The sequence below is a fragment of the Mesitornis unicolor genome, unplaced genomic scaffold (genome assembly GCF_000695765.1).
Source record: "Mesitornis unicolor isolate BGI_N332 unplaced genomic scaffold, ASM69576v1 scaffold22869, whole genome shotgun sequence".
NCBI classification, from domain to species: domain Eukaryota; kingdom Metazoa; phylum Chordata; class Aves; order Mesitornithiformes; family Mesitornithidae; genus Mesitornis; species Mesitornis unicolor.
This window is the reverse complement of record NW_010209606.1, coordinates 12,628-40,212: the sequence shown is the minus strand read 5'-3', so window position 1 is coordinate 40,212 and position 27,585 is coordinate 12,628. Positions and strand designations below refer to the sequence as shown.

The 27,585-nt window shown below is 42.0% G+C and overlaps 1 protein-coding gene across 1 annotated transcript in view; it reads left to right on the top strand.

Moving 5' to 3' along the window:
- Positions 1–1,482: 1,482 nt before the first annotated feature.
- The window catches only part of LOC104547298 (lysine-specific demethylase PHF2-like), a gene marked incomplete at both ends in the record, with an annotated part of 36,402 nt that continues 10,299 nt past the window's right edge, over positions 1,483–27,585 (top strand). The window contains 16 exon segments of the mRNA XM_010192921.1: positions 1,483–1,568; positions 6,664–6,778; positions 9,639–9,799; positions 12,027–12,168; positions 14,743–14,929; positions 15,498–15,660; positions 17,105–17,192; positions 17,768–17,874; positions 19,063–19,154; positions 20,414–20,503; positions 21,806–22,177; positions 23,103–23,222; positions 24,404–24,522; positions 25,172–25,350; positions 25,572–25,645; positions 27,508–27,585. The exon segment at positions 27,508–27,585 is cut by the window's right edge and continues 21 nt beyond it. Coding sequence (XP_010191223.1) covers positions 1,483–1,568; positions 6,664–6,778; positions 9,639–9,799; positions 12,027–12,168; positions 14,743–14,929; positions 15,498–15,660; positions 17,105–17,192; positions 17,768–17,874; positions 19,063–19,154; positions 20,414–20,503; positions 21,806–22,177; positions 23,103–23,222; positions 24,404–24,522; positions 25,172–25,350; positions 25,572–25,645; positions 27,508–27,585 — 2,173 coding nt within the window.

Below are 27,585 nucleotides of genomic sequence, written 5' to 3'. Positions count from 1 at the left end.
TGTGTGTGCGTGCACACCCCCTGTCAAAGACATCAAAGGAGCTCTGAGCTCCATGGACCCAGGTAGCTGCTTCACCATGGTGGTGACTTGCGAGGCTTAAAGAAGCATGGAAGAGGTGGGCATGCCAGCTCACAGGCTGTCCTTCCTTCATCCATGCACCTTCCTTTCTGCCAGCAACCAGGAGTTCAGGGCCTTCCTGCATCTAGACCATCACATTTATTAATTACCCAACCTACGTGAATTTTGTTAATTATTTAACTTGTGTGTAATTTTGGACTCTGTGAGATTGTCCTGAAGAGCTTGCACACAGCGCGAATGGTTTGGGAGATTCTGCAAGTCGCATGACAGAACTGACCCATCCTGTTGCCTCACAAACTACTGAATTCGTCTTCCTGCACTTGTTGCCGCTTTGCACTGCCAGCGGGATGCAGGGAGGCTGAACGCTCTTATATAGAGGTGTGATCTGGCCTTGTTTGTGCAGGTGGTTGAGGTGACGCTCCCTTTGTTGCCTCTTGTGGATTCCCTTGCCTGGTGGAGCTCTTGTGAAGCCATGTTATGAGGTGTGCATCTCACAGCACCCAGCTGAAATGCTTTATTTTCCTGTGCTGCCAACGTGCCTTGCAGCCTGGGCTGCTTCAGACCGAGCAAGCAGGAGCAGAGTCCTGTTTGCTTTTCCCCCGTCAGAAGGAACGGTGCCATTCTGGAGTCTGATTATTTGGCTGGCTGCTCAATGCTTCGACTGTGCAACAGCTTCTTATCTTGGGTACTTCATTCCTGTGCAGTTTAGTGGTGTTTTCCCCCGGTTTTAGTCTCTCACTGTGTTCTGCCATTGGGTTGCGTTCACACAGCGTGCCCACAGGCTGCGCTGTATTGTTGCATATGTTGTGCCATCCAAAATAATCTCGGTGGGTGTTCTAAGCAGCTGCCATGATACAACCCATCTTCTTGGCAGCCAGAAGCGCTGTGAGCTATGCGTCTTCTTTCCCTCCTCATCTTTGTATATTGTAATAGAGATGGAACCTATAGATGTCTTGCATATGAGAAACCTTGCCAAGATTACTCGGGTACCTAGCAGCTGTCCGTACACGCTTGGTAAAGAAGATGTGTTTTGTTAATGAGGTTTATGCGGGATGGTGCTTGGAGAGCTCAGTGTAGATACAAAACGGTCTCCCAGGGAAAGGCAAAAAATTCTTTAGGGCTCCCTGCCACTTTTTAATGGAGGTTCACAGCGTGCTCATGGTGGGCTTCTGAATGATACCATTTTTAGCACCACATCAGGATTGCAGGCTGCAAAAAACCCAGTCTGACTGTACTGGTGTACAAAGCACCTCAGCTTTGCTTCGATGTAGCCATTAGCAGCCAGCATGGCTGCATAGTAAATGCACAGCTTCCTGGGGGTTGGGTTTTTGCATTATTAATTTTGTGCTTGCACTTTTGGAGGTGGACTCAAGCTAATGTAATACTTGCCTTCATATATTCCAGCTGCGTGGGTGTTGAAGAAGAAGAGGCACCAGATATCGACATCTATCATTGTCCAAATTGTGAGAAAACCCATGGAAAGTCTACTTGTAAGTATACTTGCACAGCTGGTCCTCAGATACAGAGCAGATTCTGTGTGTTTAAACAAAATAAGCTGCTTTTTTTTTTTTTCATTACAAAAAGACACACCTAAATACCTTGTGTCATAAAAATGAGAATTTGAACCATGAGCTGAAAAAAGATGTCAGGGGGAGAAGGCCACGGATTGCATTGTGGAGGCTGGGATGCAGGTCCCTGCCTGGCTGCAAGGCACCTTCCTGGGACAGCTTCAGTCCCCAGTCCTGGCCGTGAACGTGATGCTTCCTCCTCGCATGGAATGAAGAGTTGTGGAGGCACTTAGTACTGTGGGCTAGAAAAACCCTGCAGAGACGGCTGGTTCTGACACAGTGAGATGTGGAAACTGCATCGTGTTTTTCACCTTTGGATGAGAAGAGTAAGAAACCGTAGGTTATGCTTGGCCTGGATATAAACCCGTAGCAATTTCAGTGGCAGTCAAAATTGTAGGATGCACTGAGGGTGCCAATTCTTGCAGTTCTTTCACAGGAAAAAGTTCTCCCGAGTAAAAGTGATGGTTGATCTCAGTGGGAGTTTTGTCTGGGAAAGGACTGTAGGATGTGTTTGCTTTGGTCAGATTAATTCACAAATTCTTTCTATTATACAATAGGGGGAAAGAAAAGACAAGAAACCAACCCCTGTAAAAGCTTAAATGCTTTACCTGATAGCCATTTATTGTAAATAAGCAACAGTGGTGCGGACATTCTCACTGCTTTGCAACCTTACAGCAACACGCAGAGGAAGAGCACTGTGCTCATCTCCCAGGAACCAAGCAAATCATAATCTTCCTTTTTTAGTGCAAAACAAGGGATGGCTGGAAACTGACTTCTGTTGTGTTAAAATTCAGTAATTTTAAAAGACAGCAATTATTTCTGCACTGGCTTAAAAGTTGAAGTTTAAAAAATTTCTATGGGGAAAAGGGAGGAGTCAGAAATGTTCGTTTTAGGGGCAAAAATGGGAATAATTTTTCCACTTTGGCTTTTTCAAAATCAAGTGTGAACTGGAGACCTGTCTGACCCGCAGCTGCTCCTGTCTCCCAGATGGTCTGCTAACAACTTTGGCCCAAGCAGGCCACAAATTGGACTAGCTGGCAAAAAACCCCTTGGGAGGCTTGTTCTGAAAGACTGAACAAAATCAGTACGTCCCCACAAAATGTTTCGATTTAAAGCAGTCAGCCTTTCTAATGTTTTGTTGGAAGATTTCAGGCAAACGCACTAGAAATTGGTCCAACAAATAACCACAAATCATCTTCAAGTGAACAATCTGGGATTAGAATGGGTTCTGTTGAAAGCAGGGTATGGCTGCAGATGCTCCGAGGCTGTTATTGACCCGGTACAGAAGCAGCAGCACAGGATTTGTAGCCTCCACGAGTTTTAGTGTAACATTGAGATGTGTCTGATGCTTTGATTTCTTTCACTTTGCTTTGAATTATGTATGATGAAAGGCACCTACTTTTCAGTGTGAGAGGGGAAAAAATCAGACAGAAGCAGCAAATGCCTATAATTGGGAATTAAATATCAATTCTGTAAAAACAGTGGTGCATAATCTTTGAATCCAAGAAATGGCAGTTTCGATAAAAAGATTACAGGTTTAATATACCAGTTAAGATGAGGAGAGTTGAATCAACAACAACCTTCTGATACTTTAAGAAGGGTTTTGATAACCCAGTGCTTTTTATCCAAATAGAAATCCAACTTGGCAGTCCTTCCCTCAGTCTGCATCATGCAGCTCGGCAGAGAGAGCTGCTGGAGCGCTGCCGCTGATTCTGGTCTTATCAGTGTATGACGTTATCGGTGTGGTAGGGATACAGAACATTACGTCATGCTGCAGTACAGCAATACGACTTTGTTTTCTCCCTTCGAATGCATTACGGAAAGTTTAGTGACGTACAAGACCAATGGTCGAAGTAGTCGAGTGCAAAAATCTCAGGAACACTTCACCATTGATAGCTTTACCTTGAGTTTTGGTGAAGTGTGAAATCACCGCGTCTCAAGCCGCGTAGCCCTTTCCACCATTAACTCGTAGAATCATGGATCCTGTTGAAAAAATGAGGCCGTTATCCTGCAGCCCCTCCTTGCGGAGTGCAGTAGGGCAGGAAAGTTAGAAACCCGATTAAATGAAGGCAGGAAGAGCTTGGCTTAGTGCATTCGTTCTGTCAGGCATTTGTGTGCTACCCAGCACTGGGACTTCGGTGAGATGATCGCTTTCATTTGTTTATAAACTGTTACAATATATGTTTAAACTGGTTACCTAGCAGTATCAGTTTTGTAATAAACAAGTGCAGTGTCGTTCCAGAGCCCGCAGTTCACTGGTAGGATTTAGTTATTGCAAGATTAGCAAAGGGAAACACAGACACCAATTGTCTGTTATGCAACTCGTCTGGATTTAAAAATATATGTGTATATCTGGAGCACACATTCCGCAATATATGTTTTCCAGATGTCAAATTTAAAAATCATTTTCTTCTTCTTACATTTTTCCACTTTAGCAATGTGGCTTAGTGGCTACTATTTCAGAAGATTGCTTCCTGTCATAGGACGTTTTGAGCCATTTGGGTTTAATGAAATTTGTAGGGACTCCTCTTTGGGAAAAATTATACACATTTGTACAAAATTTTCTGACATCATTTAAATAAATCTAAGTGCTTTGTTTAGGCAGACTTGACTCATTTTCATAACATGATCTGAAATGTTCAGTTTGATTGCTGTCTCATTTGCAGCAGTGAAAATCAGGAGAAATTCTTTGGAATCAGTGAAGTTACACAGATGCAAGCAAAGCAAAGTCAGGCTGAAACCATTTTTCAGTAGTTGCAACCTTTGATATAGAGAACTAACAGGGTGCTTCTAGGTATCCCTTCTTCATAAATAAATTTGAACTAATGTAAGTATACCTCTGAAGTCTAAAATTATTAATTTTGAGATATAGTTTTCATAAAAATATATTCCCTTTTTTCCTCTGGAGGGTGTTCTGTAAAAGGAGTGGATTATGCTTTGCAAACGTCAAATCTGGATCAGAAAGTTCTGCAGAAAAAGAAATCTGTAATCATTTATGAAAAAGTGGCCTTTCTGGCCAAAGCCAGTGTTTGTTGCACATGTTAATGGGCCTGTAATCCTTACTGTAGTGTTCATGGTGAAGATGAAACATAAAGAGAATGGCTGAAAATGGGCCAAATGTTGATTGTTTGATGTAGTCATGCACTACAGCAGCCAGTTTGCTGCTGGCCAGGAGACAGCACCTTCTGGGGAGCGCTCTGGCGGCACGGGCATCTCTGCTGCCCCTGCGTGAGAGGTGCATGGGAGATGTGGGTGGGAGAGGTGGGTGTGAGAGGTGGGTGTGAGAGGTGGATAGGAGAGGTGCATGGGAGATGTAGGCGGGAGAGGTGGGTGTCAGGGGTGGATGGGAGAGGATGCCTGCCAGCTCTCGGTGCCGAGGGAAACAGCTCCCCAGTGCTTTTTGAAGAGTTGCGGTGAATTTCTTAATGCAGCGCTGATTTGCTGCTTTTATTTCTCAACGCTGCATGCTATCTGAAGTGTAATAGAAGACGACGCTAATACGATAAGCTCTTTAATTTTCGCTGTGGTAAGCGACACCTGTTTCACTGGGACTCGTGCTAAGAGTCCCAGTGCTGGTTCAGGTCTGCTGAGAGGGGGAGGAGGCGGTCGTTGGAAGGGGAAGGAGGGGAGGAAGGTTTGGCATTCATGTAGGGCTTGTTTCCTTTGTTACTGGAAGCACTGAATTAATACACTAAGCCTGAGAGTCATTAAGATAAAGAACTAGCAGCTTTAATGAATATATCCAGCTAGGCTGGAGAGCTGCATGGAACTAATAAAACCAGCATGCTTTGTGCAAAACCTGGGATGGATTCGCTGGGAGATGTCTTAGCTTGGGTTATTCCAGGGTAGTATGCAGGAAAACAAAGTTTGCTTTTTCCAAACCTCATGTCTTACAGCTGTGACCTTCAGATTCTTTTCTGAGTGGAAAAGTGTGTGGGTCTGTGTGTGTACATGTGCAAGGGGTGAGGACAGAGTGCCATCCATGCACGGTTACTGAGGAGTCTTGTTCCTCCCCTAGCTGTTTCAAACAGTAAGAGAAGCCTGAGGTCTGGATTTTGGGGTAAAATACTGAGTGTTGTGATGTAAAACAAAGGTGAAAATGGAAAGAAAGTTGTGACATATGAAAATTCTACTAACAGAGGCTTGAAATGGTATGAATATGCACTTGGGACAAAACCAATTTACTACAGAAATGAGCATGTCCGGACAGACTGTGGAAGTAGGAACAGCTGAGAGAGATAGTGCTGACTAAGAGAAAAAGCTGGACCAGTTTTTCTGGCTCTGCATTATCTGGCTGTCAAAGAGGCAAGGCAGAACTGCACTGCTATTTGACTGACTTATTTGTGCTTATTCCACCCGACCCTTTTCCTGTAATGAGCTTGCCCGTGTCTGTCACCCACTGAGAGCACAGTCAAGGGGCCTGCAGTCACCTTTAGGCCTAAGCCTGGCTTGCCTTTCAAAACCTATGAATAAGAGGAGTTTTGTTTGGTTTGGTTTTTTTTTCTTGACTTCTTCCTTTTATGTGCATGCTGTGTGCAGAGCGTAATTCAAAGCCCATCAAAATCGATGTCAAATCTGCCACTGCTGGACAGACCTTTAGACTAAGGTAATTAATGACAAATATGTTCATAAACACCCATACTGCATGTTGAGCAGGCAGAAAAGTGGCTTTCTGAGAGTTTTATGGTAAGGATTAAGTGTGTAGTCTGGCAAGTACAAAATGTCCAGAGCCTGTGTTTGCATAAAGCCTGCAGTAGCTGTACAGCTCAGTAATTATCCGTCTGGTTGCCCTTATGTTACAAAACGAACACTGTTCAGTACGTAATAGATCTTCAGGCTGCAGTATAATTGTCTAATGGTCAATTGAGAGCAATATTAAAATTTGTGGTGCAGCATAGTGGGGGTTCCCTCTTCTCTGCTCATGTAAGAAATGAAATGAGAATTTATACTTCCTTCAAATGTCGTAATAATTATCTTCTACTTAACATACAGTACTGTCCAACTCATTCTTTTTCAGTGAAAAAGAAAAGAAATTGGCATAAACACGATACTGGACAGACGACAGAGGTCAAACCTGTACAGAACGGGAGCCAAGTCTTTATAAAGGAACTTCGAAGTCGTACTTTTCCAAGGTAGGTTGTTCAGCTGCGCACATGGACTGGGCTGTTGAGGTGAAGCGTATATAACCAGTTTCCTATAAAGCTGGTGAAGATGCCTGCTGAAAGCACTATGTAGTACAGAGTGGTGATGTTTAAATGAGAGCTGTTTTATTGCAGATGTCTCAGGCTCTTCCCTTGTTTATATTTGTGAAGCCTTATTAAAATCTACTCTTGACTGAGCCCAGTTCCTGTGGATTTCCACAGAAGCTGGTATCTGTGAAGAACAAGAACGTGCTTGGACCTGGCAACGTTTGTTTGCATAAGAAACTAACCAATTTACTGCATAGAGTTATCCAGTTCTCTGAAATACTAATGGTTTAGCTGAAGTCGTTCTACATCTTGAAGGGAAGAACAATGGCATCCTCAGTTGCAGCAGTGACAAAGGCTCTCTTATTTGGGGTAATGAATAGTGTAATTGTTAGGTGACATGTTCCGCACTTTATTAGGCTTCTTCACAGCCATTTGTAAGAGTGATGGTTTTCTTCTGGTTCTTTAATGTAGGCCTTAGCCAAATAAATCTTTAATTATTAATGACTAATTATTTTAGAAGAATCCTTGGAGACCGGTAGAGTGTACTTGGTAAACACAAAACTTCTTCCTTTTTAAAGTTAATTTCATTTTACATTTAATTTCAGATAATGTTCTTAGTCTGGTTAAGGAAAAAGCTGAAAATACCACTGCAAAGTGTTTGTAGCACTTACAAACGCGTTTCACTGAACTCTGGACCCAGTATTTTTACTTGCTTGGCTGTTTTTGTTTGAGCTTGTTAGATTTTTGTCTTTTTTGTCTTTTTGTCTTTGCCTTTTTATCTTTTTGTATACAGAGCAATTTGACAGGTTGCAAAGCTAATTTCTTAAAAAAGGATTAAGGCCTAGGCAGAATGATTTCAGTAACCTCAGGTGGCCTCTGAGATTGCACTCACATATGCAGTATCTCTGAGTCACTCCCAAACTGTAAAAAAAATATGGACCCCCATTTTTTTGTTTGTTTCCCATGTAAATATACACATTAAAATATCCTGCTACCAAAATAAGGTTTCTGAGAAAGGAGTGCCTGCAAGATTCAGGCCTCTGACACCTACAGTTGCACCATTTGTAAAATGAAGTCTTGTTGAGAAGTTTTCTTTTCGGAAGAAAATAAATGAAATCTGCAGATCCTGACAGAACAAAACCCAGCACTTGTCAGTCAGAATGTGATGAACTGAAAAATGGGGTCTCCGTTCAGAGACAGGAATTTCCTTGCTGATTCACAGTGCATGGCAGTAAATGATAACCCACGGTGAGCCCCTTAGTGAGCTCGGATCGAAAGGAACAGTGAAGAGAGCAAAACGGCAAAAAATATAATTCATGTCATTCCAGTCCTGAATGTTTAATATCAAAATAGCATTAGAAAGGTAATAGCAGTAGTAATAATAATTAAATTGGTGGTTCACGTGCTTCAGTGTAGGTGCCAGACTCTCCATTTTGGCACGATCATTACTAGATGCTCTGGTACTGATCTCTCTTTACGACTATGTATAAGTTTGTGTGGCATATATAGAAGCAAATCAGACTTGAAAAGTCACACAAGATATATATGGGCACTGTAAGTTAAGTGCATTGGTTTAGTGGTAAATCATGGTTTGATTCTTGCTCCTTAAAATCTCCAGCCTTGTTCTTTGTATGTTGCTGGCATACAGTACCACATGAATGAGAAATGCTCCTTTTAATTAATTATTGATTAAATTTGCCTCCTGATCAGCCATTGCTGATTCACTGTGGCTGATTGATAAACAGGTGGGTTTTCTACAGCTTATCCCTATTTTCCATCTTGTTCTGCGGAGTTCAAACCCTGCCGGGGCGGCCTGAGCAGGCCCAGGGTGAGGGGTTCCCGCTGTGTGATGGGGCCAAAGGAGGAGTCCCCTCAGCAAAGGGTGTGGGGGGGCTCTGCCGCAGGTCAGGCTTCATGAGGTGATGAAGGTGGTGAGGTCCAAGCATGTAGGCCACCATGGCGGCGCTCACAGCCTTGTCCCATTTCCCGCCGGTTTTTGTTGCGGGATGAAGTCGTGAGCTGTAGTTCAGAACGGCTGCAGGAGAGGGCAGTCATGTATCAGCCTTACCCCCTCAGGGCGGTAGAGCTTTTGGGGGTGAACACTCAAGGTTTTGCCGTTCTCCCTGTTGGCAGCTGAGGTCCCAGCCTGCCAGATGGTTGTTGGAGCCTGGCTGACAAACAGCACATGGTGGCAAGGCGCTTTTGGGACTGAAGATTGTTCATATACAGTCATGTTTCACTCCAAAGTGTTTTACTCTTGAATAGATCTAGAAATTGGACTGGAATTTCCCTTAAGAGTTCCTGGTGCAAGTAACTGGTCGTCTGATGAAGCTGCCTTTTCCTTTGACGCCCTCCCAGTGACTTGAAAATGACTTGCAGAGTATTTCCTGGACAATTTCTATGACTACTTAAAAATGATTTGCAAAGTATTTCCTGGACAATTTATTTGAGATTATGTAACGGTTCTAATCTTGCCTTCTTTAGAGTGAAACATTTAACACTAATTTCCTTAACATCGATCACTGGTAACTCGACAGATCCCTATAGGAAAACGGTTGTTCACCGTAAACTGTTATTTTAGAAGTTTCCAGTAGTTGGTGCATGAGGCTCGAGCGAATCAGTTCCAGGCGATTTCAGTGTGTCCTGCGTGCTGTGCAATAAATAGCTTTTTGGCTCTTGTCTTATGCACCTAAATTGAATGTAATTGCTTATTCATAGCTTTTTAATTTCAGTAGTGACATGCAGACTATGCCAAACTCCACGTGGAAGCACCTCACCATTCAACCTGTGTTTACTTTTTCAGTGCTGAAGATATAATTGTGAAAGTGCCGGGCAGCCAACTAACAACAGAGTATTTGGAAGAAAATGGCTTTGCAGAGCCCATCCTTGTCCCAAAGAAGGATGGCCTGGGTTTGTCTGTACCTGCACCCACCTTTTACGTCAGCGATGTTGAAAACTATGTTGGTGGGTATCAGGCAAGCAGGTGGCATTGTTCTGTTTGAAGCTCAGCTGCTTTTTAAAAATATATGTATTATCTGTATTAAAAAATGTACTACATATTGTAAAATGTTGTCTATGTTTTGAGCTATGCTGACTTCAGTATTTGTTATGCAGTGGTAGCTTGTAATTAACAATTAATTCACTCTTGTTTCTTGTACCAACTTGTGTATCTTACACTGAGCCTGAGCCAGACTGCACTGTGCTCCAGAGCACTGCGTTAAAAGAAACAGCCATAGTAGTATCAAGAAATTGTCTCTTCAGGCCAGGTCTTAATTGATTACTGCCATCTCGCTTTATATTGAAGAAATTACTAGACTGAGACTCCCACTCTGCAAAGGCAGTCAGTTTTTTAACACTGGTGTCAGTGAGGGCTGTTTTCATTGCTGCTGGTCACTTGGGTTCATTTTGGCATCTTCCTGTCTCTAACCTGAGAAGGGTGTTGTACTGCATCTTCTCACAGGTCATCACGTCACCCCGCCTTGGAAGACAGACCTTGGCCAGGAGCCATGGAAGTGCTCTGAAGTCGCTTGTCTTGTCTCCGCATCCTTCCTCCTTTCACATGTGTGATCTTGTCTCTCGTCCTCTCTCACTCTGTCTCTCCTCTGTGTTACTTTCTGTCCGATTCCCTCTCCTTCCAGTCTTCTGGCAAGGCATCGTGCTTTTGGAGCCGTGCCTCCAGCTCCAATGTACCTGTCTGCGTTTCGTGGTCCCTCTATCTCCTGACATATCCTGCTGACCACCCCCTCCTCCTGTGCTCTCCTTACCAGGCCCCTGGCCTGTTCCCCAGACTGAAGGGCGCTACCACCAGCCATTGCTGTTCCTGACTGGATCTCCTGCTTTTGTGGTGGCCATGCACAGTGTGATAGCTGTGAATAAAAGAATTCAAGACCCCAAATTTCATTGTTATCCCTTGATAACAATGTTATCCCATTGATTTTTCTTGCCCATCTGCTACTCTTAGCAAATTTTCTTGTCTGACTGAGGTGCTCCTCATGCATCTGGTGGCTTTCTCTCAGCCTACCAACAAAACCAGTAGTGAAAAGCTGGAGGGAAGAACCTGGGTGGTTTAATCTGGAGCTGGCACCAGATTTGAAAGCGAAGGGAACAAATAGGCGCTGGTCTAACCTCCATGGGGTTAGTTCACTTGAGCAGGATTTCCCAGGCAGGGATTTATCTCGCTGTTTTGTAGTTTAGTACATTGAACCTAGAATGTCTTTCAGAAACAATCTAAAGTAAGTAGCAGAGGACAAAACACCACAGCCGAGACTGCCAAATACATCATTACTGTTCTGGCATTTCAGGAAAAAACAAATTGATCTTTTTTCCTCTCCTAATGTGAAAAAAGCTGTGAATGAAAAATAGGACCAATTAAAATTGAAAGGAAGAAAGAGTGGAGAGATGCTTTTCTGGCAGAAAGCATAAGAGAGTGTGCTTAGAAATGGGCACTCTTTATAGAGCTCTCACTTTCTCCATGTGTTCTCTGATGTGCCCAGTGTAAAATTTCACTAATTGTTTAATACTGTTAATATTAACACTGGAGATTTGTATCTAACAAGGTCTGTCAGAGGAAGTCTGTAAGTACTGGCAGCTTATTCCCTGTATCCTAGTACAGAGGGGATGGATTTTTGATAGGTGCAATTTTGGGTAAAACAACAAAAAGTCCATTTTTTTCGTGGTACACCTGAAGTATCACGTTAAAAATGGAAATTTTCCTGCAAAACTCCTTCTCAATTTTAGATTTTGTAAGCAAAAAAATAAACAAAAGAGAACTTAGGATTCTGGAAAATCTGTTTGACAAGATATCCTATACGGTATTACTTTACAGCATGGCGGGTAGGGCTTACTCTGGATATACACAAATTTGCATGTGATTTTCACCAAGCAAATAAAATCCATAATGAAATTAATAGATTCAAAATAACATTAAGCCTTTAAAGATAAAAACTACAGAAATACTTATAAATGCAAAAGCACCGTTTTATGCATATACGTTTTATGTAGATACATGTCTTTTATACTTATGTGTCTATGTGCATACATACATAAACAACAGGGAAGATACAAAGGCTAAGAAGATCAGTAAAACAAAGGATGGAGATGTTTCTTGAAATGTTAACTCGCCCCCAAACACACAGAATGGGGGAAGTCAGGCTGCCCTTCAATCTCTCTTTTTCAATGAATTAATTTTTAGGGCCAGAGAGAAGCGTTGATGTCACTGATGTCACCAAGCAGAAAGACTGCAAGATGAAGCTGAAGGAATTTGTGGATTACTACTACAGTACAAACAGGAAAAGGGTCCTCAACGTCACCAACCTGGAGTTCTCGGACACGAGGTGAGGGTCCAGCCTGCCGCGCTGCACAGCGTCCAGGGTACACGGCGGGGTTTGAGCAGCCTCTGCCTTCTCTGCTGCTCCCCTCTTGAGGAAGTTCTGCTTCCACCTTGGGGTTGCAGAACAGAACATTTTGGTACCTCTCTGTTTAATTCTAACTCCAGGAGTATAGGTATACCTAATTTGGTGCAACTGTATACTAGAGAGTTAGAACTGGAACATAACTTGGTGCTCCAGAAGCAGACTCTCTGCCTTGTCCTGGTAGCGCATGATCATGTTCCGAGTATGATGCTTAGGTGCTCAGATACAGCTTGATAAATACCAGTAAGACCAAAGAAAGGACAGAGATGGCCACAGAGGTGCAATTACACTCTCTGTGGGTTTGTGGGAGAACATGGGCATGAGGGATCTTGTTTTTTAATATTCTGTGTTATTTTTCTGGTGAGACAGGAATACTGGTAGATGTAAGGCAATGACAGCCCTTCTTCCAGCTTAAGGCGATCTTGAAACATGGTGATCTCAGAGCATTCTTTTTTACAACGCATTGTACAGCAGTGAGGATCCTACTTGCAGAGCACCAGTTTGGGTGCATTATATACTGCTTACTGAAATCCTAAAGTAGCGGAAAAGAAGTAAATAAATGAGGTATGGCTCTAGGTATAGCATAACATGTCACTGGATGTCCTTGAATGACAGGAAGTTTGAAATTATTGTAATTTTGTAATCCTATAGCATGCGTTAGAGTTTTAGTTTCAGTGCTTTTGTGGGTTCACCTGTAATCTGTGTGGCAGAAGCTCAGAACTGGAGTGATGCTGACTTCTTGATGGAAAATTGCAGGGTGTGATGGGACAGATTAGCTTGGAATTTGAGGCTGAAGTGCTTTAGTGATGCAGCAAGCCAGAGGTAATGGTGTTGGCGACGTGAATATCGCCAGCCCTCCATGGAGGAAGGCTGCTATTCTCCTCATGTTTTATATTATACATTTTGTATATAGGATAATTAGCTGATGTAAGTGCCTAAGAGTTCAGGTTATTGCTTTGTGCTTTTTATAGCTGTATTCCTCACCTGTGCTTTCATTCTAGAAGTAGGCAGATGCATCTGTAATGTACAGAAATTCATGCAACCATGCAGATCATTCCTGTAGTCCTGGGTACTGCTGGAGGGGAAGCGTCAGAGAAGGAAAAGATTCCTTTACGTACGAATGCCGCACAGAAGATGATGAGTGGCAACATAAAAATAAGGAACGGTTGTTTTGGAAAGCATTCCGTTTTAGCAAGAAGACTTAAAGTAGCCTTAAAAAAGAAGGCTGATGAATAATTACAAGCTTATTTTTTAAAAAGCCATTACCTTTAGCCCTGTAGTTAGTGTTTTAGTAGAGCACACCCATTTCTGCAGAAAGCATCTCGTGTAATTACAGGCTTCAGAGATTACCAGTATCTTCTGTAGAGATTTTTTTAGCTTTCTGCCATTATCCCAGAATAACAGGAGGTCTTTTGTTCTGAAGGATTGCTGGAGCTGTCACTCATATGCTTCTAATTTAGACATTAACTAGCAAATATTTTATTTCTTAACATAGACAGTGACACTTTAATTGAATGCACTGCTCCATCTTTTCCTGCCATTTTAAAAGGAGCAATTGTTATCGGTTTTTTTTGCAGGAATGACACATGGGAGCATTTAATTTTACTTTGAAGTGCAGATACTCTTAACTGATGTGATATTTTAGAGTATCCAACAGTGGCCCTCCATCTCCTGCAAATATTAGTCCAAAATTTGGTTATTTAAATATAAACTTTAGCGCATTCTGGGATTAAACACTTTTAATACCTTTCTATCACACCACTCTGTTGTCTTTGGCTGTGATTCATAGTATATATTATATAATTACTATAAACGTAATATATAAACTAGAGAAGTAAATATAGGCAGTATGAATATATGCTCAATATAATATATTAATTTGTATAAATTTTATAAATAATTATTGTATGTGTAACATTTTAAATACATTCACATTATCAACCCAAATTTGACTTTTTCCTTCTTCTGAGCTTTTAATGTAATTTAGTCAGTCTAAATATAAAGATCACTGTGATGTTTAGCATCAGATCAAGACTTACTTAGTCCTTAACTATTAATGTTATTGTTATTAGCATTTTTAATACAAAGCTTGACTTGCATATTTGTAAGATTTGCTGGAGCATTGACGTAAGAGAGCACACATTTCACTTTCTCTTCTGAAGGGGGCTGGAAAAGTGGCTGTGATAACAGCGCTGTTGATAACTGAGCCTATATAGCAAGAGGCAGGGGCTGGAAAAACACTAACAGCTTATACTTGTTCATAAATACTGCTACTGAAAGAAGTAGAGGGATTGTTGCTAAGTCATCATACTTCAAAAGCCTTAAATCTCTCAGTTTTCCCAAATTTTCTGAACGAAGAGCAGTTCCACTGACACGTAGGGAGCTGCTGCAGATTGCCTTGCAAGTACTGGAGTCAGCCTCCACTTTTTGTTGTGGCAGGGTCCTTGTGCTCTTTTTCAAAAACCAGCATGTTTCTTTTCGATTCTCTCTGTAAAGGATGTCCAGCTTTGTAGAGCCTCCAGATATAGTTAAGAAGTTGTCCTGGGTGGAAAACTATTGGCCTGATGATGCTCTTCTGGCTAAACCAAAAGTTACCAAGTACTGCCTGATCTGCGTGAAGGACAGCTACACGGATTTCCACATAGATTCGGGAGGAGCTTCTGCATGGTACCATGTGCTGAAGGTGAGGGCTCAAGTTTTTGCAGTGTAGCTAGTAATGAACTCAATTTCATATGCAAAGATGAAAATCCTCTCTAAAGTTCAGGTCTGAGTTTTTATTTCCCCATGGTCCTGTTGTATCTGTAAGAAACGTGCAGAGCCTTAACTGCTCTGAGTGGGCACGCTCCCAGCTGTGCCAGGGCCTGTTAAGCAGGGAAACCACTTGGAGAGTGGAAGTTGTCTGTGTATGTTCACTGTATTAGGATTTTAATATTTGTTTAGTGCCTTCTGCAGATACATCACCTAAGACCTCAAAGATGCTACATCCTGCTTTTGCAGGGTGATGTGATCTGGCGCTGTGAACTTTCTGCAACATCAGTCTTGCAAATCTGAGCCAATACGGTCAGCTAGTGTTTTAATTATTTCAACCATTCTGTACAAAGCTGACGAGTAAATTTAACTTCAATAGCGTTAAAATATGTACTGCTGTGTATTTATTTACAGAAATATTTGTGTGTGTATGCATGAATCTGTGTCAGTGCAGCATTGCTTGGTTTGGCTGCTTATTGCTAATTTTATATTTTCTAATTCAGGGAGAAAAAATATTTTATCTCATCAAACCAGCCTCTGCAAATATTTCTCTGTATGAACGCTGGCAATCGGCAGCAAACCACAGTGAGATGTTTTTTGCAGACCAAGTAGATAAATGTTACAAATGCACAGTTAAACAAGGACAGACACTCTTCATTCCATCAGGTGAGTGGGCTGTTACAGGTGAGGTTTCCTGTTCGTTTTAGAGCTGCTGAAGTAGCTTGTCCAAAATGCTAGAGGGATGTGATTTCACCACTTTCTCTGACAAAGTATGAAGTCTAATTCTCAGCAGAAGTCTAATTTCACATGTTTACCAAAAAACCAACCAAACAGGACTTTTACTGTTTTCTCTCAATATTTTAGCAGCCTTTTAAAAATACAGCTAGTAGGTAGCTTGTTCCACTCTTGGTATGGCTGGGTTGCAGAAACTCACGAGTCCTTTCTCTGTATCCAACCATGTCATTGGTACTTTTTGCCACAGTATCTAGCAGAGAACTCACATTGGATCACTTGCTGAGTGTGACACTCCACAAACTCCTTTCCACGGTCATTGATTCCCAGTGACACTGAGGAGCCTGCATGGTGTGTGTTTATGGATTCGCAGGAGGCTGAAGACCTGGGTGTCACAGATTTTTATGGGTTATGTGAGAGGATGGGGCTTTCACTGCAGGCTAGGGATGGTGGATTTGGTTTTTCTCAGTTGCTGGGAGGATCTTCATAAGGACAGGAAGCTGATCAGCAGATAGTGCAGAGTTTTAAGTGAAGTCAGTTCTACTCCACCCCTGTCCCTCACCTTCCTCTTGCCACGAAAAATTATTTCCTCATTTGCATTGCTGTTCCCAGCACTCCATATTGCCTATTGAAACTGTAATCTCTTTGGGACAGAGATTTTCTCTCCCTCTCTGTGCCTTTAAATGACACCCACTCAATTCATAATCTGAGTTAAGGCTTCCAGGTGGTGTCAGTAAGCAGCAGCACTGGTACTTGTGTTTTGGAGGCAGCATCCAGTAGTGCCATTATTCTGTGTGAATATATTCTTGCACAGAATGTTTACACACTTGAATTTTACTTTGACTGTAAGAAGTGGGAAATAGATACTTCTCTCATGACCATGTGTGGAACAGATGGTGGAATAAACACCAAGCAATTTATAGACATTCACTAATTTAAGTAGATTTTTGTAGGAAAATAAATGTTTGGAAAACACCTGTTCCTGACACTACAATAGAGTCAGTGTCAGGAGCTGTCACAAATTTTTATGGCAATGTGAAAGCAGCTGCCCCTGTGTAGCTGCTGCTGCTTTTCACAGTACCAAGAAAGTAACGTCAGTGTGAGCAGCGTGTCCCTGTCTCTGTCTGCCACCACTGAAGGTGGTCCTGGGACTGGGAGTCAAAGATGTGCAACACCTTCCTGGGCTGCGCCTTTATCGTGCAAAACAAACAAGGGGCCAGGTGCAACTTTGTGGTTCTGGTGCTGACTTGGACTGAAGAGCTTTATTTATATCTAGGAAGTAGGTTGCTAGGTGAAATATAAACATCATGTTGTGAATAAGGTCTTTGTTACCGTGATTCCAGTTTTTATCCTTGGGACTCTTCTCTTTCTCTTTTAGGTTGGATTTATGCAACTCTAACACCTGTAGACTGCCTGGCCTTTGCAGGACATTTTCTACATAGTCTAAGTGTTGAAATGCAGATGAGGTAATCTGTTTTTAAAATAATAAAATTAGGTAGAGATTCAATTTTTAATACATTTGCCATCTTCTCTCCTATTGATTAGTCTGGCTTTGCATTAGCTCTATTGGGCTATGTTGGAAAGTGTACCCACGCTTGTCCCCTTTGACCACGCTCTCCCATGCTGAGTTATTCCAAGCTTGTCTTTACACCTAGCGCATGGAAGGGTATGTGAGGTGCTTAGATTGAGGTGGCCAAGTCCTGAAGGAAGAACTGTTAAAAACTGTCAGGAGTTTTTCCTGAGAACATGCCATTTGCCCTCTGGATAAGCCCCCACCTGCTCAGCTGGGCTCTTTGCCCACTGTAAGACAATACAAGTAGTTCTTTACTGATGCTGGACAAATAATGCAATAAAACTATCTTACATCTGTATCACAGTTTCTTTCTAGTGCTATTTTTATATTTTGCTTGTGGTCTGATGCCAGAATACTTGGTAGCAGCAGAAAGAACTTGAAGCACTGCAAAATGAACCTTGGGCGTTTATGAGCAGCGACATACTTGTGACCTGCTGTGCTTTATGTTCATGTGGCTTTGTATTGCAGGGCATATGAAGTAGAAAGACGATTGAAAATTGTCAGTCTGACACAGTTCCCAAACTTCGAAACTGCATGTTGGTATATGGGAAGGCATCTACTAGAGACATTCAAAGGTAAAACTGCATTTCTTTGCCTGCCTTAATTGCTTAGCTTTGGGGCCTGAAAATAGTTACTCCTAATTTCTGCTGCTGTGCCACAAAGAAGATGAACAGGTGGCCAAAATCAGTCTTGTTAGTATTTGAAAACTGCTTTAACATACCAGCGGAACATGCTGGTCTGGTCCAGCTCTCCCCTTAATATCCTGCCATCTCTCTCTAGGAAGGACCTTAACTGTCCTTCTTACCTCCACCTAAGGGAAGGTTTCATCTTCTTTATAAAATGCATTTAAGGTGCCACAGAGGTAAATAATGTAACTTTTTTTTAGTGTTTAGTTGCCTGCGAAGTCTGGATTCATTCCCTGTTTTAGCCTAGTGAGCTACATGCTCTGTTGGTCCAAGGCATAGAGCAGCACTTCCTTCTCCCATCGTTCTGCTGACCTTGGTCAAAGTACATGGACACGGGGCCACAGCAACATCAGAGAAGTGGCCAGCAGGAACACTGAGAATTAAAGCAAAGTTTTCTGTGAAATTCAAGATCTTCCCAATCAGATTCCTTCAGAATTGATCCAAACATCCATGTGTGGATGATCTTTACAGATTTGGGCTCACTTTGCTCTTTGTCTCTATAGCTCTCTCATTACAGAACGTGTATAGAGACACTCGGCAGATCCTTTCATAACAAAAAAAAGTGTTTAATTAATAAGCAAGGTGTGGGGTCCCATCGAGTGTCACCTGGAAAAGGGGCCCTTGAGACAGACTGTGAACAGGGGGAAAAGTTTAGGCAAGGTTGTACTCATGCAGCAGTGAAATGCTTTGCCCAATAGAACCTTTGTTTCCACATATTTGTACTTGCTTTTTCAATCAGAATAAAAGAACACCTAATGGTGCCTTTTTATTCCCACAGTCTAGGATGTATGAACATGGAAGCTAGCTTGACTATGGGACCAAGAGAGGAAGCAGAAGGAGTGCCAGTGTAGCCATAACTTACAGGAGCACAGTGTAGGAAGGGTTTACTTCCTACGGGAAGTAGGTGTATTTACTCCTACTCCTTATTACCATCAAGTTATAATAGGGATTCATTTGCGGTGACCAGCTTTCAAAGAGTTAACTTTCACAGTTAAACTTTTTCAAATTAAAGACTTTATGTAAAACAACTTTAGCTGTCAGTGTTTGAATGGCATTGCTTTTTTTTCCTCTACTTAGGTTTGCACAAAGCTGGGCAACAACCTCCTGCTCATTTACTCCAAGGAGCAAAAATTCTCAATGGTGCTTTCAGGTCATGGACTAAAAAACAGGTAGGAGAAGCAGCCTGTTTTAATACTGTGTGTTCCTCAGTTTTGTCAGTCACTGGAACAGACAACAAATGCTAGAACAAGTATCTCCATAGCAAACCAGCTAATTCTAAAATCCCAAAGAGAAGTGACTGGGAGAACAGAGAAGGAGGACGATAGCTGAGATTTCCTGTTGCCACATGAGGAGTCAGCAGAAAAAAAGATATCACCAGAGTTTTTAAAAAGTCAGTTCTGCACATGGCCAAAAGGATACTGAAGGAATATTCTCCCTGACTTGGAGCATTTTCATGTGCCAAAGCAATTAAGCAGAGGTTGTATATGTGAGCAAGGCCCAGAACACCTGCATTTTTGTGTGCACAAGGTGCCCAGTTCCTGCAAATCAACATGTTAATTGAGCCAGGAAATATATATTGGTTGGAGAGAAGGCTTAAAGGGATTTGCAGTCTGAATTTCCTGCTGCAGTCATTTCAGAAGTGTTATTCTTGCGTGCATTGCTCCTAAAGTTTTGGGGAATTAGCTGCAGGACACGGGCCATCCAGTCATAAAACGTGAACAGGGGAACGAGCAGCTTTAGGGTTTTCAGGATGAGGGGTGGGAAGGGATGAGCAGCTGAGCACCCAGTTAGGTCAGCTGGGTGGCTGTCCCAGATTTAAATGCAGTCAGGAGCTTGGCTACTCCCTACTGCAAAAGGACAGTGCTTGAGCCTGAATTCGGAATTGCTCCCTGGTTTCCTGGAGGGCTGACTGGTGTGGAAGCTCTTTTCTCTGTGTCAAACAGTTTATTTTTCCACTTGCCATGCAGATGAGAAGTAGCGAGTCAAAGGAAGTCAGACTGTGTGGGCATTTAGATAAAGTTGAACTTTGGATATTATAATATGACATGGGCGTGCAAATGTTAGTTCTGTGAGGGAGATCCCAAATATAACTGTTACCCTCACTGAAGACACCAGCCTAAGACAGTCCCACCGGAAAGGAATTTCACACAGAATCTCATATAAGGGGGTGAGCAAAATGATGTTACATTTGTGAAAAAGCAATAATATCTGAAAACCAATATTGACTTTGTTGTTCTCTCAGGTCAACTATTTACAATAACATCCAGAAGGGGGAAAAAGTACATTGTTTCCTTATTTGGACTACTGATGCAGTCAGTACTGATTTCAATACACAGGAAAAATACGGACGTGTCACTTAATGACTTTGTAAAATATTTTTGCAAAACCACATGCACAGAAACAGGAGTCTGGCTTTGTTCTGTTTTAGGCTTTAGCAGAGCATGAAGATGAACTACCAGAGAACTTCAAACCAGCACAACTCATCAAGGACCTTGCCAAAGAAATAAGATTAAGTGAGGTTTGTGCTCTTTTCATAATATTAACTTCTTTTAATAGTCTAGGCTATAAAGTGGATGAATTGAAATAAATGAATCTTTTTTTCCTACTCTCTTCATTAAGAGAGTTCATGTGAGGTTCTGTCAGGACTCTTTGTCTGTGGCTGACTCGCCCCATATTCTGGGCTCCTGTTTGCTTTCTCCTGGGCTTCGCGCGGTGTCTGCCTGTCCTACCTCCTTTCTCCTCTGCCTTCTTGTAGCTGGACTGGCCACAAGCCCCTCTCCATCCCTATTTTCTCTCCCACCTTAGATACTCCCTACCCAAAAATACGACACAACTCCAAGAACACTGTTGCTGTGCCCGTGCTCATGTTCCCTGTTTAGTATCTCCTTTTTCTTACGTTCATCAGTCTTGTCCGTGGCATTGTCTGAGCGTGGGACTATTATTCTGTTCATTGTCACATTAGGAAGCCTTGCTCTTGGCTGGCTTCTAGGCAGAGTTACTATAGCAAATGTGATAATAATTATAACAGCCCTCCCCCCCAAAAAAAAGCAAAACAAAAAGAGACCCCCAAAAATGAGATTGCTTGGAAGTGTCATCCATTAAGTCTGGTGTCACGTTCCACTTAGTGGAGATGTGTGACAGTGCAAGGTGACAAGAGCCAGTTCAGTTGTTTCAAGAAGGCATTGCGTTACATTCCACTCCTTTCCTAACTATATCCTAATACCTCAAAATTGAAATCCATCTTGTCCTTTGATCCTCTTTGATGTAGTATATAAGTTGTAGTATATAAGATTGTCAGAATGGCAAGTTAAGCAGAAAATAATTTTGTTTTAATTAGTCAGACAGTGTTAGTTTTAATTGGGCAGCTATTTTACTTTTCTTTTTCCTGAGGGTATGAAACATGATTCTGCTACATTTATTACATCTGAATTAAATGGCAATGGTTTGTGCTCAAGCTGATTAGCATTTTAAACAAAAGACCATTCATTTTATACATTTATTTGTGTGGGCAGTCCATTTACAGTCCTACCTGATGATGTAACCTGGGGAGAGCCACATTCCTTCCGAAGCCACTGGAGTTTCTCCAGGCCAAACTTGTGCTTGAGCGATGCTGGGGTGGGAATCAGTGGTGAGCAGAGTGTTGCTGTGGTGTGCAATGTGGGCTTCATTCCCTGCCCAGCCAGACCTGTCAGTGCAGTTGCTTGTTTATGGAAGGGGGGGATCTCTGGGGTTCATTTCCCCAAGGAAGGGAGGGTGCAGGGGAATATCTAACGTAAGACAGGTGGGTCTGAATGCCTTCTCATTTTGTGCTGAACTACAGAATGCTTCGAAAGCCAGCAAAGCAGACACAAGTGCCACCACAAATGCTGAGGAGATCTGTCCCGTGGAGAAGGAGGAGCCACCATCACCCGTCCAAGTGACGCCTCCGCCCCCGCCTGTAGAAAAGCTCCCTAAAAAAAAGACTCCCAAAACTGTGAAAACCCCCAAACAACTGAAGCCATCCAAACCTCCCAAACCTCCCAAGCCACCCAAACCCCCTAAGCCTCCCAAAACACCAAAAGTTAAGGGAGAAGGCAAAAAGAAAGGAAAGAAGGTAAAAGAGAGTCCACCGCCAGCCATCCCGAATCTCGACTTGCTGGAGGCACACACAAAGGAGGCTCTGACAAAGATCGAGACGCCAAAGAAGGGGAAGGTGGGTCGCAGTTTAACCTCTCCCTGTTCTCTCGCCATAATAGGGATAAAATCACTCCTTAGGTCTCATTAAAAAATATTTGAAGCAACACAGTGTGAAACCCTGTCACCACTGAAGTAGCTGAAAGTTTTGTAGCTGCAAGCTTACCGCCCTCTTTTTACCTGTTTGATTTGGTTTGCCTGCTTGATTATTCATTTGATACGGAGCCCCCAGGAAACATGTTGATTCAAGCCAAGTCTGGCAAACCACTGCCAGTTCTGAGGCGATGAAAATTAAAAGACTTTTTAAGTGGCTTTTTTTTTCTCCTTAAACTATTACATTCTTATTTCAAGTGCTATTAGCAGTCTTGTGTGTATTTCCATAATCAGTTACTGAAGATGAAAGAACTTGTTTCTAAAGCATCTTATTTGCATGAGATTTTGCTTTAGAATGAGTGAATGAAGGTAGAACAATAGTTTGCTTCCATTTTTGCCCATGTAGGACAAGTTGCATTTCGATGTCCTTTAATTTGCCATGAATTTTGCTGCTGTCTTCAGTAGGGACCAGGATTTCACTGAGGCACTGACAGAGCAATGTATCGTACACTGCTTGTTAAGAAGTATTCATAAGTCTTTTCTAAAATGCTTTCAAATTTCCTAGTAGTTTGTATCCAGTTTGTGAAACCTGTCCTCAGAGCAGTAGGCAGGGAGATGAGTATGTTTTTACATACATACAAGTAATCTTGCATGTTGGCATATCAAGGAGAAATGCAGCTAGCCTTCTGCATGCTCTGAAGCAGCAATATATGATTGAGTCTCACATTTGGGTTCAGAAAGAATGAACCAGAAGAAAAGTTCTCAAAAATATATCACCTTATATTCCAGATAAAAAATGTCTTTCTGTAGCACTCCATCCTCGTTAAACCACATGCTGACTTTTTCCCCAGGCTGCAAAGAATGTTTTAAGTGCTCCCAATAAGGAAGCTGCTAGTAAGCAGAATGAGGTGGAGAAATTTGAAGTTCGAGAGCAGAATAAAAGCAAAACAGAAGCCAAATGGAAGTACAAGGTAATGTCTTCTGTTAAATTCTGCTGCTGATTCTGCCACATGGTGATAAGTCCAGGGTGGTTCATAGATCTATCTAAGCAGAGAGTGTGAGGCACCATCTTTCAGTTCCCAAAGAAAATGTTTTGAGCAGAAGATAATCAAGTAACCATTGATAAAAGAGGGAAGGTTAATAGTAAGGTTCTTCAGTGCTGATCTCTTTTGTGATTCTTACTTTAACACAGTAATACTACTTTTAAGTCTGGAGTAGTTCCAAAGAAATCAATAACTAATGATGGCATAAAAGTAGAGTTAATGAAATCTGAATTATGCCATATGAATTAAACGCTTGCCTTCCTGGAGGGCTAATGTAGGGTGAGTAAAATTCATTCATAGAATAATACAATTATTTCTGCAGGTACCATTTAAAACAAGGTGACACTAGGTTTTCTCACAGGAATAGCTGTCTGAACTTCGCTGCTTTTGAACTTCTAATGACAAAGGTGCAAACAAAGCAAAAGTACATGCTTTTTCACGTGGGGAAACTACTGAGAACCATGAACCATGAACGTGAGAGACATCTAAATTTTTTGTGTGAAAAACAGTCACGGTTAATGTCACTAGATCAATATGTACCAATTCATTCCACAGCCAGTACAGCTTAGGAGATTATTAAGGCGATGCTTAAAATAATCAAAGGCTTCCATTGCACTGAATGACTTTGATATTAAATTATCAAGTTCATAATTCAAGCTCTTCTGAAGGTGTGAAAGAAGCAAGTGGAGCCTGGGAATAAAATGCTGTCATATTGGTGAGGTTACAGGCGCTGTGCTGGATCCTGTCCTTAGCCACACAGGCACGATGCTGGTGAGCAGCCTCCTGAGCCTGTGCTCCGATTCACAAAATGCGTGGTTAGGATTGTACCTCAGACTGCACCAATTTCAGACAGCAGTATTTAAATTTGGCATTGAGTTTGTGGCGGGCACTGCTTAAACTGGTGCTGAAGTGCTTCTTGAATGGGGACAAGTTCCTGAATAAAAACCCCTGCTAGTCTGTGGAAGAGTATAATCTATTACTTACCACATTTGGGAGAACATTTCTCTGCATATAGCTCAATGGATTCTCTGAGGTTATCTAGGAATCTGAGATACCAACAACTCATTTAACTGATTTTTTTGTTTTGGTTTTGCTCTTTTGCCTTTCAGAACAGTAAACCTGATTCACTTCTAAAAATGGAGGAGGAACACAAATCAGAAAAGACGCCTTTATCGGGAAATAAGGACAACAAATTTACATTTTCCTTCTCTAATAAGAAGTTGCTTGGGTAAGTAAAAAGTATGACAATACACATCAACTAAAAAGCAGATTAAAAAGTCATTCTTTATGGGTTTTTTCATACAGAAGTGTGAAAATCTGTCTCTCTGGTCAATGTAGAAAATACACAAAAATGTCTTAGCTCTAGAACTTGATTTTACCTAGAACCCAGCTGAATTAGCCATTACAGCAAAGACCTACCTTTGGGGCTGGGAGTTTGAGAATAGTGTCTTCAGTAATCAGGCAGTGTCTCCTGTTTTGGCACTTCAGGTTCTTACTAGTTGAGTTATATTAAGTGGTTTTTGGGCAGATCCTATTCAGGGCACATTTTTAAGAATCTGTTAAGAGAACTCTGCCTACCAAAATTCCATGCTGTGTGTGCATTACGCCTCTCAAGATATACTTTGAGACAACTTTAAATAATACCATGCTTATCTGAAGCCAGCTAAGGCTACTCTGATTGGCATTATATTTTGAGATACAAATTGTAGGTTCAGAGATGTGTTTGTAAAATTATTTGAATTGTTGTGGCATCTCTAAAAGTACTCAAGTTGACTGAGATTTCTCCATAAAGATACTCATTGACTTCCTCCCTGCAATTTTCAAAATATTGTCCAGTCAGAGTGTTGTTACTGATTTGCAATGTATTTTTTTTTCAGTTCAAAGGGAGTCAAAACCCAGCTCAATACTACTGTGTTTGGGTCACTGCAGAATTTTAAAGAAGATAAAGCAAAACCTGTACGAGATGAATATGAATATGTGTCAGATGATGGTGAACTAAAAATCGATGAGTTTCCAATCAGAAGGAAGAAAAACACTACAAAAAGAGAACTGCCCTGTAAGAATATTTCCTGTTTTGTCTGTATCTGCACAACAAAGTCTTAGGTGTTTATTGTCCAACAGTAGTCTTCAAAATCTATGTGATTTATAATAAAGCCAACTCTTAACTGTCAGTCAGATATACGTGCATTTGAATTGCTTTAGAATCTATGGCTTATGAGTGCTATTTTTGGAAGGGAAAAGAACATGACTTTGTTTTTCTTTTTCTATTATATTCAGTTTTATCAGATAAAAAAGACACTCTGCAGCACACTCCTGTTAAGAAGCCAAAGGTGGAGTCGGTATCATACAAGGTATGGATATTATGTACCTATCAGGAGCAAGCACCCATTGTAGGACTCTAACCATATGTGGAGCAGTATGGCAGTGACAGTAGCAAACCCTTCATACGGGCTGTGGTCATGTCTGCTCCTCCTTTCTGCACTCACAGCCTGCCCAGAGAAGGCAGCGTTTGGACACTGCAAAGACTAAGCATAATTTGTAGCTGTGGTTTGAGCTGCTTGTTTGTACTTAAGCCTGATGGGGAGTGTGCGTGGGGACCGTGATGGTTGTACAACTCAAGAACAGGAGCGAGCCGTAAGAAGGAATGGGAAGGATCAGAAGGAGTTTTCTGTTGTACATGGCTTGACGTTGCATCGCTGACAGGCACGGGGGTCCGTCCTAAGCTCTGCTCCCAACTTATGTCTGTTCTCCCATTTCCATGGCCTTTGAATGCTGGTTGTTAATTGTCCATGTTTGTGTTTGGCAGGTGAAACTCAGAGCAATCCCAATACAATTGAACTCAAGGCCAGGTTGGATGGGGCTTTGAGCAGCCTGGGCTGGTGGGAGATGTTCCTGCCCATGGCAGGGGTTGGACTGGGGGAGCTTAAGGTCCCTTCCAACCCAAACCATGCTGTGATTTTGTGATTCTACATCATTTGGCATTTTGTATTATTAGAAACCCTTAATACCTCTTATTAGCAATTAAAGGTTTTGCTTGCTATCACTTAGCAGAGTCTTCCTCTTCCCATCAGGGGCTTGCATCTGGCCTGCCCTTGCCTCTGCGTGATACCCAAGCACGTCTCTCACGTGAGGCAGTGTCAGGGTGCCTGTTGACAGCTTACCTTCATGGGCTGAACAGCACAGGTGCATGTTTGCTCTTATTTGTGTTAGCATTGAAGCTCAATGCTGGAAATTAAATGACGTAATTAAAATTGAATGTTTTCCCCAACTGTTAATACAAATTTCTATTATAATGTCTCAATCAGTCAGAGAAAGCTAAATAGATTGTTAATGCAGAACTGTAGGTGGCTGAAATGTTTGGCCCAAAGAGCTAAGGAATATCTTTCAATCTGTTTTGGCTCAGGATGACTAAAGAGCAAGTGCAGATCTCCTGCATGGTAGTTGATGTCTGGAGACCGGTGCACTGGGAACAGAAAAAAACATGCTGGTATCATACTGCGCAGAAGCTTAAGGAGGAAGGCCAGTTCCTGGAGAGAACAGTGACTGGCAGTCTGAGCAATAATGACTGGGGCTTGAGAGGTTTTTTCAGGAATGGGGAAAATAGGTATTCTGTTATACTCTGGACTACAGTGTGTAGAGATACCAGCCGCAGAAAGACAGATGCAGGTAGCTTCCTTCAGTGGCCTCAGATGTCACTGTTTATATGTGTCTGTCCCATTTCTCTGTCACATCTTGTTATCCTGCAGTAGGGATGGCAAAAGTGGGTCTGTCACTGTGTCTGAATTACATTAATAGTCTTGCAAGGTACAGATCTGTGCCCCGATGCATATCTGGGCTGACAGAGAGGCCACACGTTCGCTTCTTCTGCCACATGGGTCATGGTCTTAAGGGCAGAGCAGGGGTTGAGAAGGCAACACAGCATTTGGACACACCACTGTTACAGCGGTTTGATCCCATGTGCAGGATCAGATCTCAAAGCCGGTTCTCCAAAGTTGGAAGGGGAAAGGAAAACCTACCAGGCTGCAAAGAAACTGATTTTTACTGTGTAGCTGGTTTTGTTTTTCTTTTTTTTCTTTTTCCTTTATTGCAAGCAAATGACAAATGCTAGCCCTGAGTCTTTGGGGGAGCAGCAGGCAGCAAAAATTACTGTGTTGTTCTTCTTGACTGATTTAGTGAGTTTCTGTTTTTTTGAGCCATTTCCTTGTATTTGCAGAGTGATGACTCGTCAGATGAAGATTTGCTTCACATTGACACAGAGGCGAAGCCGGGGCGCAATTCCAAAGTAAAGAAA